At 43.1% G+C, this 12241-nt stretch overlaps 1 protein-coding gene across 1 annotated transcript in view; it reads left to right on the forward strand.

The window, feature by feature from the left end:
- Positions 1-329: 329 nt before the first annotated feature.
- LOC135330409 (ankyrin repeat and MYND domain-containing protein 1-like) overlaps positions 330-12241 on the forward strand; it is a 28470-nt gene continuing 16558 nt past the window's right edge. The window contains exons 1-8 of the mRNA XM_064524047.1: positions 330-703; positions 3483-3629; positions 4900-5336; positions 6100-6315; positions 7184-7349; positions 8769-8827; positions 10278-10449; positions 10914-11054. Coding sequence (XP_064380117.1) covers positions 602-703; positions 3483-3629; positions 4900-5336; positions 6100-6315; positions 7184-7349; positions 8769-8827; positions 10278-10449; positions 10914-11054 — 1440 coding nt within the window. The 5' untranslated portion in view covers positions 330-601. The remainder of the gene's footprint in view (positions 704-3482; positions 3630-4899; positions 5337-6099; positions 6316-7183; positions 7350-8768; positions 8828-10277; positions 10450-10913; positions 11055-12241) is intronic.

Below are 12241 nucleotides of genomic sequence, written 5' to 3' on the forward strand. Positions count from 1 at the left end.
GCCGCGGCGGGCAGGCGGGGGCTGGCTGTCGAGGGACGGGCTGCTCCAGGAAGAGTTTGCCATACGCCAACTGTAGGGACTCCTTCCACCTCACCCGTGACGCTCCGTGCTTCTTCTCTGCTGGGCTGCGTTGCGCCAATTCCCCTCTCATCTCTCCCCTGCAGAACGTAAGGGGTTGTGCGATGCAGTATATTTGAACGATGCCTTTCCCAGAAATTGCTCCTCAGGAGCTAGCCACGGCAGGGTGACGGCGAGCGCGCGCAGGCCTCAGCGGGGAGAGCCGCTGGCCCTGCAGGAGCCGTGCGGGAGGTGGGGGCAGCCCCAGCAAACGCCGCGCCCCGGCTCCTGCGGAGCAGCTTCGGCCCCCTGCAGACTGTAAGCGAGGAGAAGGCACCCCAGGCTGCACGAAGCGAGGACTCTCCGGGCCTTTCCTCCTCAGGCCTTCGCTGCAGACGCTCCGGGGCCTCCGGGCCGCTGCGGAGGCGCTGCCGGGGCCCGGCGGCGGCCCCGCCTCCCTCGCCCCGCTACCGTCTCCACGGCAACGCGGGCGCCGCCGAGGCGGAGCGCGGCCGCTGCGGAGCCGTCGGCGGGGGCCGCCGCCATGGAGGCCGGTGCCGAGCGAGTTTCCAGTCAGGCGGCGGCCGAGGGCGGCGCAGAGGAGGCGGCAGCGCCCGGCGACGGCAGCGGGCCTGGGGGCGGCGAGGTGCGCGGGCCGCGGGGAGCCGCCGTCGGGGAGCGCCCTGCCTGGCGCAACCGGCTGCAAGCGGGGCCCCCCGCCGCCGCCCCCCGGCCTGGGCCGGGCCGGGGAGCCGGGCCAGGCGGTGGGAGCGCGCCGTGCAGGGCTTTCTGCCTTCGTGTTCCCCACCGGTCCATTTGGCAAGGAGATGGGTCTCTGAAATGCAGGTTTTTCCTAGGCTTGCATCTCTCCTCTCGCCTCTGGTTTTGGGGCAAACTAGGCGGTTTCGCCTTATTTCTTAGTAAAGCGAGCGCTTTCCCAGCTCCCCTGCAACATCCGAGCACCTGCTCGGCCAGCGCGCTGGCCCTTGCTGCCCTTTGGGGGCATTCTGTTGCTCTGTGTTCAGGTTAATAATATATTTGCTGCTAAAATGCAAATCGGGACACAAGTTCCCAGATAACGTGCTTTTGCCCCCTGCTTCGAAGGACTTGGTCTGCCCTCACGCTCAGGGTAAGCAGATGGCTGCCGTGATGCCGTTGCCGAGTCCTGGGTCGCTGTCGATGGCTGAACGTGGCCTCAGACCCCAGTGGGGAGAGCGGGAGGCCGGCAGGGGAGGAGGGGATGCTGCCGTGAGCTTTTGGTACAAAGTTTAACCTCTGAAGTGTGAGTGCATCTTCCTGTATGGTGAAAATACCATGAGGAGTGACTAATGTTTCCGGTTCCCTTGTGAGGTTCTTCTCTTCTGCGCCACCTGTGAGTACTGAGCTGCCGTTTTGATTGTCAGGGAAAGCTGCCACGGCAACGTAACTCGAAATCATCCGTTAGGGATCGGTTGTCTGCACGGTGGGACATCTCTTTTTCCGCTTATGAGTTATACCATTGCGCAGATAGAAAATTTAAAATTAGCTCTTTTTCTCTTCCTCTGGAACTCCATTTGCCTATCAATGCTCCCAAGAATCAGTCTAGCAGAGAAACACAGCCTTAATTCTGGCAATATAAAGACCTCGGCATTGCTCCTCACTGTTGTCTTTTGGGGGCAAACTCCGCGTTCTAAGCAAAAGTCCTAACACGCATCAGGCAGAAGCAGTAGCAGCAGCTGCCTGTCTTCGGTGATGATTATTGTGGCAACTCACTTGATAGAGGGTAGTAGTTTTCAGGTTTTGTTGATTGGGCTGAATTTGCATTGGTGACCTAGAAATGAAAGTCTCCACGGCACCATCCTCTGACGAGGCCTTAGGGAAGTTACTTAGCACTTTTCACCTTTTTTCTTTCAAACTAAGAATAGTCATAGTTTATTCAAACTAAGAATAGTCATAGTTTATGCTACAGAATACCAGGGCTACTTTGTTCTCCATAGGGTTCATCCTATCCCTTCAGTTATGCTTTTATTAAAGACAAGCTATATGATTGATTAGGATATTTAGGTGATTTAATTTGAAGAGAAATAACACTGAAGACACATAAATGCCTTTAATAAAGCATTTAAGGAATTGAGGTTTTGATTTAAATGGGAATTTTTTTCAATTACAAAATTTTGATTAATTTCTATAAAACGTCCCCCAAATGTCTGTCTTTTTGCTTAAAAATAATGGATACCTTAAAGTGTTTGTGGCTACAATCAATCACGATTGATCAAATTTCAATCAAAATCCATCAGATGAGTGGGCTGATAGTTAAGGATTTCTTCACTGAAGACAAAAGGCATTATGGACAAGCTTTTGACTTAGCGTCTGTCACCTTGATACAGTTCAGCACTATGTTTACGTACGATACGATGTTTTTTCAGAACTTTCTACTGAGGGTCAGAAGTGCCAGTTTTAGAGTAGCAATCGAATTTATCTTTTTAGCAAGTAGTGCACAAAGGTGTAATCTCCAGGGACTTCACCTGCAGCTGGAAATTAAAGACCTTATGGCAGGGCTGAAGACACATGAGATCAGCAATAAACATATATCGTTTTATTTAAATATTATAATTATTTTATTTATTATACATCTTTAGTTATATTTTATTTATAGTATATTGTTAATTGTATTTTATTTATTATATTTTATTAATTATATTTTAAATAAATATAATTGTATTTAATACAAAATTATGTTGACTACTCACTGCAGACTGCATTTTATTGTACTTTAAGAGTATGGGTTGTTAGGTTGAGGGTGAGTAAAATTCATCAGAAGGTAGGGGTTGGGCATTTATTTGAGTGATAGCTCTTTCTCCAAGCAGAGTTTTGTCATTTGGAAGTAGGAATATTCTCTATGTGTGGAGGTTCTTTCCTTCTGTAATGAAAAAATTGATTTATAAGCATGTTAGCTAGGTGTTTTTTGTTTGGTTTTACTGGGTTTTATGTATTCGGCTGCTTGTTTTTTAGCAAAATACGTGTTTTCATGGCTATGCTGAATGCCCTGTTTTGTCGGATGCAAAATTTCCCAACCAAATGTGTATTGGGATACAGGTCTTTGTGAGAGGTGTTGAACACTTTGATAGGTCTTGGTTTAGCCTGCATCATTTGGCAACATATCAATGATATAAACACTGCTAAAATAGTATGATCTTCCATCATGACTGCTACATGATGGAAGAGCTGCTGTGGCAACTGGTAAAATCTTGGTGGAGTTTTGAAGACAGTGACTACAGTGAAGTTGAGATTTTGCCTAGTCTTTCTTAACTGTATAACAGTTTCATCCTCAGTTTCCTGCACCATGTTAGTGCTGCTCTGTTACATTAAGGAGGCAATTAAAAATTCATTTCTGTCCTCTGAACGGTATCATTCTTACTGTCCCTTCTCTTTGTGGTGGATTACAGAGATACACGGGACAGTTGTACATGGACCATCGCCATGGGAAAGGGATATGCTACTGGCCTGATGGTTCCAAATTCATTGGAGCATTTTATCTCAGCCACGTAGAAGGCTATGGGACTTGGGAATGGAAGGACGGCAGAAAATTTCAGGTAACTGGAAAAATGTTGTGCTGTTACCATGATTTCCCTGCCTTTCAAAGTCAGCATGAGTACAGGAAAATTTGAGTGGTTTTTTTTTCCAGGCAGCTCCATTAGTGTTTGGGTTGTTTAGAGCAAAAGTGTCATGCTTCAGTCTCCAGTAAGCTAGATTGCTCTCTTGAACTACTCAACTTCTACTGTACACAACTTTTGCTTAGGGAAATATTGAAGGAGATAATGTGATACTGCCTGTCTAGAACTGAAAATCTGGTGCCTGGAAGAGTGTCTTTTTCCAGTTTCTAATGTAGAAGTCTTCGGTATTTACTCCCCTTGCTAGATGAAGAACTCATTAGCTAGTCAGTACTCTCAACAGGCATATTAAGAAGCCAGCAATATGAAACTGAAAAATACTGCATTTGAAGAGACTGTGGAGACAAAGAGCATTCTGGAGTATCGAGATAGCTAGTTGTCTCTTTTGTATCATTTCCAGGCCTGCTGCTACTAGTAGAAGCTAGAAAACTTGTTTTCTAAGAGTTTATAATTCTTTGTTTTCAAAGAAGAAGAAGGTGTATCTGAAAAGTGCCCAGCGTAGGGCAGCCCTCCCCTCATACTGATACATGGGTATCTCTGCAACAGGAAACAGTGCTTCATCAGATAATCCAAAAGATATAACAAAACAACATACAGCCTTTGCATTAAGTTGGCCAACAAGAACATAACATTCTTGCTGAATGTTGATAATGTGGCACTAATTATGGATTTCGGAGAACTTTAATTTGAATAGATCATGTATAATCTGAAACTAAGGGAAAAATAGAACACCCTCAGGTTATAATCAAACTTGAAATTTTATTCTTGCCAGTCATAGTGCTTTTTCCTGGTTCTTTATCTCCATAGCTAAACAGTTCAATGAGTGAAGCAGTTAATTTGTGTTCCAAATAGCTGTTTTGAGGTTGTGATAGCCTTGTGTGAATATGCCTTGAATCAGAATCCTGCTCAGGCTAAAATCTACGTGAAATTTCATCTAAACATAACATCCCAATGTAGTTAAATTTAGGGCCTTCCACTGTTCTTGTACTGGAAAAGTTAATGTGTTTGTCATTAAATGAATCAAACTGACTGTGAAGGCTTTGTAGTACAGAATGGCTTCAGCAGTTATTACTCTGCCAATAAGAAATGGACCAATAAGATGCAGGCAGAACAGTTGAGATAGAAACCAGACTTTAATTGTATAACTTGTTTGATCTCTGATTGATACTAACGAGCTTACTCGTTTCTTAAGGGGCTGTACAAATCTGATGAGCGATTTGGACCGGGAATTGAGAGCTATCCAGATGGCTGTCAGGATGTTGGCTTGTGGCTGAGGAATCATCTAATTAAACTGTGTACTGAAGTACCTGGTTATTTTTCTGTCTCGGATCATCCAGAACACTTCAGATATGTTGATGCCAGTTCTCAAAGGAAGTATATTTCTGTTGAGGGGGACCCATTTCTCCGTAGCTATAAACGTCTCCCCTTTGATGACAAGAATATTTTGCCTGAAGGAGTTTTTGCCTATTCCCATAACACAGATCATCTTACTTTGACTTGCACCTTTCTGAAAGAGTGTGATGCTTCATATTTTCAGAATACCTCCAAGCTGCCTGAGGAAGAACCTTGGCCTGTTGCAAATGTAACCCCCTTACTGGTCAGAATGCAGATGCATGTTTATAAGCACAGGTAGCTGTTGATCATTTGTTTTTTATGTATGGATTTTTATAAATCATATCTATTATTTTCAAATATAAGTTGCATGATTGCAGCTGCTCTCCAAAAGTTTTTTTTATAGTCTTGAGATGACAGGTTGCCAATGAGGAATTTTTTAAATGAAACAAACAATTTATGATACCAGTGGTACCTTTCTGTGGTTGTCTTAACTCTTATTCTACTTCAAGGCTATAGAAAACATGCTGCAGCAAGTCTGCAGCTACTTGTAACTGCCCACTGAGCCTTAGGTTTATGTGTAGCTTGATACTTGTACATGGAGATGTTCTTTGGGCAGGCAGAGTATGTTTTGGTTTGCTTTGTTGCTGGGAACACGTGCCACATGTGTGTATTTTATAGCCATAGCTAAAGCTGGTTATATAAATCAAATACTAAACAGATATGAATGTGCATGCTAAATATTCTGTTTGTAGAAACACTTGGCAGTTAGATTTTGCTTTCTAATTTTATAGGTGTTGGATGGCTGGATATTTATGGACTCTTCTGTAGCCAAAATCTGTGTGCTGCTGCCAGCAGCCCCTAGACTAGTTTGCCTTTCTGCCTGTAATTTAAGCAAACTTATACTATCTGAAATAGTTCTTAAAATGATAGCTGTTCATATTTTTGCATCTTACCCAGCAGCATGTTTTGCTCTTGATGTGTTTTTTCTTTAATTGCATTAGCGGCCTAAGAGTACCTAGCTGCTTAAATGCATCAGTGTTTTTTTCTCCTTTGCTAGGTTCTGTGAAGCAGAGTTTACTTCAGACGTCAACTTCATTCTCAGTGGAGTCCGCAGTACTTATGGGCCTCCAGGCCCCAAAGAACTTGCCTCAGAGCAGTTAATTCAGAAAGCGGCAAAAGGAGACTTTGATGGGGTCTATACGATTCTGAGGGATGAGCTTGCTCATCCGGACGTAGCAGACAAACATGGATACACAGCACTTGCTGCTGCCGCTGTAAGACTCTGAGAATGACTCTTTACCATATGATGAGAAATTCCTGGTGTAGTAGCCTGGATTAGATTTTTCTCTTGTTCCATTACATAGTAAGTGTGAAGGGAATGTTCAGTAAACAACAAAAGAGCAGGTGTGGCATGAGGAATATCTGTAATGAATGGTATCATGCCAAACCCCACAGTAAATAATAATCTACAAAAAGAAGCACTTCAGTAAACATTAGAGATTATTTTAGCTGTCAAGTTTGTTTTCCGTTTGTGATTATGCAGTGGACTAGATCTGCGTTCTTGGGTATGACCCTGTCCTTATTACTGTTTTTTTCTTGTCCAGTCGTAATCACATTCAGACAGGGTTATTTTGTTTTTGCTGGCAAGGGGTGGTGGTTAGAAACTGTGCATGCATGACTTGCTGTAGGGGAGGATGACCTCCCCTTTTCTTTGTGCCCTTTTCAGCTACCTGAATAGCTGGCATTCATTGTAAAGTCCAGCAAAATTTAGATAATAATTTAGGGCGCTATATTTCCCCTACAGTCATCTCAATCACTTTTAGCCTCTTTCTGTGTGTGAATCCTCACTGAGTTCCTGTGAAATCTGGTAGAAATTGTTATAAAAAAGAGAGGAAGGTCAGGGATATACTTGAGGATGCTCCAAGGTACACATTCTGAACCCCGTAAGACATGGTTCAGTATCGCGTTTTTATTGTGTGGCAAATATAAACCTGAATTAGTTCAACAGTGTTGGCTCTCACTACTTTCAAACTGTGCTGCCTATTCTTTCCATGTAGAAATCTGCAAGTGCGTGAGTGTATGTGCAAGTACAGATGTTTACAAAATAAAATAACATCCTGAAGCATTTTCTCCTCTACAGGTGTTAATTCCCACAACGATATTGTCAATCTTCTTCTCGATAGTGGAGCTGATGTGAATAAGTGTAGTGATGAAGGATTATCTGCTCTCTCCATGTGCTTTATTCTGTATTATCCAGCAGAATCTTTTAAGGGTAATATTGCTGAGAGGAACTTGCACAGCTGCAAGGTTGGTTTATTTCTAATCTAAATCAGAATCTAATCTAATCAGAATCTAATCTAATCAGAATCATGATATATTCTCGTCTCAAGCTGTAAGTTTACTTTTCGGAATTACTTTACTGTGTTGACTCCCTAGGAAAAAGCCAGAACTTTTGTGCATCTTGCACTCTGAGGATGCAGAGTATTCTCTGCTCTCACTACTAAGTCCTACTTCAAATGACCAAGCTCCAGTGCAGAAACAAGCTTACTCTGCAGTTGAAATAGGGCACTGTATTAATAGCACAGATGTGAGGCCACGTCTGCTAGGTATTTAAGACAGTGAAGATGCAGCGGGCAACTGGTGGGAATTACGAAAGCATCCCAGCAGGACAAGAGGATTTAGGTGGTTCCGATAGCACAGAGTCCTGCTGGCATGGTTGAAGTGTCAAGCAAGAAGCAATTCAACTGTCAGAGGAGTCTCTTGACCCTTAGGGAGTGTTTACAAAGGAAGACTCATGACCCTAGGCTTCCTCCTGCCGAAAAGAGAAGTACCTGCTTTAAATTGTCCTGTGGAGGAGCATGATACATATTTTGTAAGAGTACAAACCATGCAGTGGGGAAGGAGATGATAACAAGGGTGAAGCAGAGGGTCAGGAATCTCCAAACAGTCTGAGAAGATAGAAGGAATCAAAGAGGGGCCTAGGCAGGTAGGGACTGTGTGGTAGAAATGTAAGGATGTTGCTGAGGCTTTCAGAAGAGGCTACACAGGTCTAAATGCCCTCAAGAAACTTGTTGGAAATGAACTACAGAATAGTTTTTGGTTGCTGTAAAATACCTGTTCAAGTTCCAAGAGTATGTTTAAGTGGTGGCCCGTTACCAAAGTTGCAAGACTTCTGTGGGAAGGAAAGAAAGAGAGAGAGAGAGATGTATATAAAGCAGATGCTCAGAGATTCACAGAAAATCAGTGTGAAACTATTACTTCTCATTTTGGAGTGAGAAAAGGAAATTAGGAATAAACAGGATTTGTTTCTGTCACGGTCTCTAAGATTCAGAAAGGAAAATGTGCTTTGCTTTCTCTTTTCCTCTGAGTTGAATACAAATCCAGAAGATTTGGAAACAGTGGTCTTGGAGGTCCTAGTTCTACATTCTCGTGCAAAATAATGCAGGTTGAAAATCTGTAAGAGTCTTGTAAGCATGTTTTACTCACAAAGGAAATTGAGCAAGAAAATGTTCAGTTATTTGGTTTATTTAAAAAAAAACTTAGTTACAAATTACTTCTAAATGATTTCCCTATCTGTTGTTAACTGAATTCCATTATTATTACATGCTCTTGTATTACTGTTATTACTTGTATTATTGTTCTGATGACTGAATATGCTGACTCACCCATTGAAAGTGTGGTTTTTCATTTTTGTAACTACTTTCTTTTATTTTTTTAATCTTCAAGCAGAACGAACAATCAGAACCGTCAGAAACAGCTAATGTGTCTGAAGGCGTAATCGCAGAGTAAGTCTCACTTATGCCCTATGAATGGGAGACAGAGTCTCCTAAGTCTCTTTGAACATAGAAGGCAACAATTAGTATTTCACATATTTCACAGAAGGGTGCAGCTATTGCAGGAAAAGCTAGTCAGATGTCAGTATAATTTTGTTTGCTTAACTATAGAAATCTTGTGTTCATATCAGTAGAAGCCACTCGTTTATATGCTCTGTTATAATTCAGGTTGGCAGAGTGTGAAGAGTGAAGCTGGAAAGTGTAGTTCAAGCTAAGGACCTCATGCTTGAACAAGACAAGCTTTCCTGATTGCATACTTTGCAGCTTGTCACAGTCTGCTATGCACACCTGCAGTGTAGTGTGGATATGAGGAAAGATAAGAATATATTCAGCTTACTCTTTGAAGTTTTGACTACATTTGACCGTGCTGGTTGTTTTCTACAGGTGTCTGTTTAGCCGCGTGGCCTGAAATGTAGTCTTTTTGTCTTGCTTTTATGGATCCCCCAAAGGGCCACATCTTGCCTTTTGTTTTGCCTCCAGAGCAGTCCCCAAAGATGATGAAATTTTTGTCTTGGGTTTTATGCCAGCGTAGGTCACTTTGACGTCTTAGAATTCCCACAATGAAAATTCCCTGTTGGCCTTCTTGCCCTTCATCCCTTGCATTTGGCTTTTGTGGCACATCTTGCCACCTCCCTTGCTTCTCTCATGAATATTGTGTGTGCGTTGCATGTTTTTCATTGGAATATAAAGATGCACTGAATGTAGGGCTTGTGAGTAAAAATGAGTTAATGCCATGTGAGAAAAGAGGAGCCTCTGCCCAGATCACTATGTGGTAGAGTTTCTGGGTGATATCCAAGGACTGTTTGCTTTTTTTGATGGTGTTAGGTTTCTTTTTTAGGGGTGTGCATGTGTATTTTGCCTCCATGGAAATACAGATGGAATCATCAGCCTGCTGAAATACACTGTCCTAGTCCAGCATAGCTCTTGTTCCAGCTTTGGTTAAGGGAAACACAGAAAAAGTATCTCTGTTTTCTTGGGATGGATGAATGAAGTACGATAGAGGAAAGAACCTTCCAAACAGTCTTAGATGACAGGAAGGAGGAGTCAGTCTGTTTCTGTCATTAAACAAGTCTCACACTAAACGTTTAGAAGTGACACATGAGTGAATAGTGGAGATGCAGGGAACCTTACTTTGCCTATCCATTCCCATGCAACCCGAAGGAACTGCTTTTAAGTGCTGCCTTTTTAGTTTGGAGGGGTGAGATGTCCTCTTCAGGTAATAATATTGTTGCCTGGGTGGAGCACGGCAGTTGTTGTGACACTGCTCTAAAGAATGAAGTCTTGTCTCTGCCAAATGCCATTTTTAATGTCTGCACCTGGGAGTCATCTTAGTTCACCATCATTTAGAGGTTTTTTGCAAGATGCTAATGAGTGATTCTGGTATTTTCCATGTCAACTTTAGACAGCAGAAGAGATGGGCAACAATCCAGCTGCTGCTTCACCGAGGTGCAGATCCCAATGCATGCTGGATACCAGCACCCCTTCTCTTCCTTGCCGTTAAAGCTGCAGATGCAGAAGCAGTGAAACTCCTCTTAGAAAGGGGAGCCAGGACTGATGTGCGGCTTCCATCCAAGGTTTTATTGCATTATAATTGATAATGATGTAGGATTCTAGATGAGTGCAGCAGCTTCTGTGTCCTGCTGTAAAATCTGCAAGTAAGAACCAGGTTTAGAACGGACAAAAAGCTGTTTAAAGTGATTATCCTGTTCAAAGAACTATTTTATAGAAAGAACTCAAAGCTCCTTATTCCCTGAGTTTTCCTTCCTCATTATGTTTTCTTGTTGCCAAGCCCATGCATGACTGGGGAATGCTTGTGAAGCTGCTCCTCAAGTTGGTAACAGCTGTTGTGATTTTGGTACGTTGTGTATCTGGTACCTTGAGCTTTCCACTGTCCCGTAACTCAGTTTGTAGGTTCATGGTGGCTGAAAGTGAGACACAGTATGTGGGAAGAAGAAGCTGGGATTATTCTGTTGAAAATATTTGGTACTGTTTTAAGTTGCGATAAACAGGAGTCTTAATGCTATGTTTCTTTTTTCAGTTTGGGGGTTTAACCCCTCTCCACATAGCTGTATCTATTCCTGGGGAGGAAGGAGTCCAGATAACACAGTACCTCCTGCATTCTGCACCAGATCTTGATGCAAGGGCAGAAGATGGAAATGAGGTATATGGTCCAGACCAGGTATGTTGCTTTGTGAGCTCAGCTTCTTGCAGCTCTTGAAGGCTGCACAATACATAAGCAGGGAGTTGAGCTTCCTGCCTGCTTGATTTCCGTGAAATTTTTGCATCCTATTGGAATAACTATGGTCCTTTAAAAAAAAAAAAAAGCCACTGGAGGTTTGTATTATTGGGTTACAGTAAACACATCCATGTGTTTTGATGCCCCAGAACATTTTTGCTGTCATGCCTCGTTTAAGGCAGAGGTTAAAAGTCTCTTGTGGGCAGTCTAGTATAAATGCCTGAAGGTATAATGAGAGCAGTGAACATAGGACCACTGTCAGAAACAGACACATGATGGGACCTGCTTGTTTCATCTCCATGGAGCCTGCCTACTTGTTTTTGTTTTGTTTTGTTTTCCTTGAACACAGACTCTTTCTGCTGGATTCCTGCAGCATTCACTGTGCCCCCAGAGTTACAGAAAGATAGCTCTGCAGTAAACTTTTTTGGTAGTACAGAACTTTTTGGTTAGGGTTGCCATTTTTTATGATAATTGTCTACTTGTGATGGAGTTATACCAGCGAAAAGTGCTCTTTTTGGCATTTGTTAGCTGAGGAATTACTTTACGTTATAGTACTTAAATCATTTCACAGAATTACAAAACAGTTGAGAGTTTGGAAGGGACCTCTGAAGATCGTCTGGTCCAAAACCCCAGCTCAAAGGAGGGTCAATGAGAGCAAGTTGCTCAGGACCTTGTCCAGTTGGGCTTTGAATATCTCCAGGAATGGAGACTCCATGGCCTCTCTGGGCAACCTCTTCCCGTGTTTGATCACCCTCACAGGGAAAAAAGATTTTTATTATGTTCAAGTGGAATTTCCTGTCTTTCAATTCCTGCCCATTGCTTCTTGTCCTGCCACTGGGTGCCACTGAGAAGAGTAAGGCTCCAGCTTGTTTACTCCCTCCCATCAGGTATTTATACACATTGATAAGATCCCCCGAGCCTTCTCTTCTCAAGGCTAAACAATCCCAGATCTCTCAGCCTCTCCTTGCACGAGAGATGCTCCAGTTCCTTAATCCTCTTTGTGGTCCTTTGCTGGACTTGCTCCAGGGGAGTCCAGAACTAGACACACAGATGTGGTCTGACCTGGGCTGAACAGAGGGGAAGGATCACCTCCATTGGCCTGCTGGCAATGCTCTTTCTAATGCTGCCCA

The sequence above is a fragment of the Dromaius novaehollandiae genome, chromosome 20, assembly GCF_036370855.1.
Source record: "Dromaius novaehollandiae isolate bDroNov1 chromosome 20, bDroNov1.hap1, whole genome shotgun sequence".
NCBI classification, from domain to species: domain Eukaryota; kingdom Metazoa; phylum Chordata; class Aves; order Casuariiformes; family Dromaiidae; genus Dromaius; species Dromaius novaehollandiae.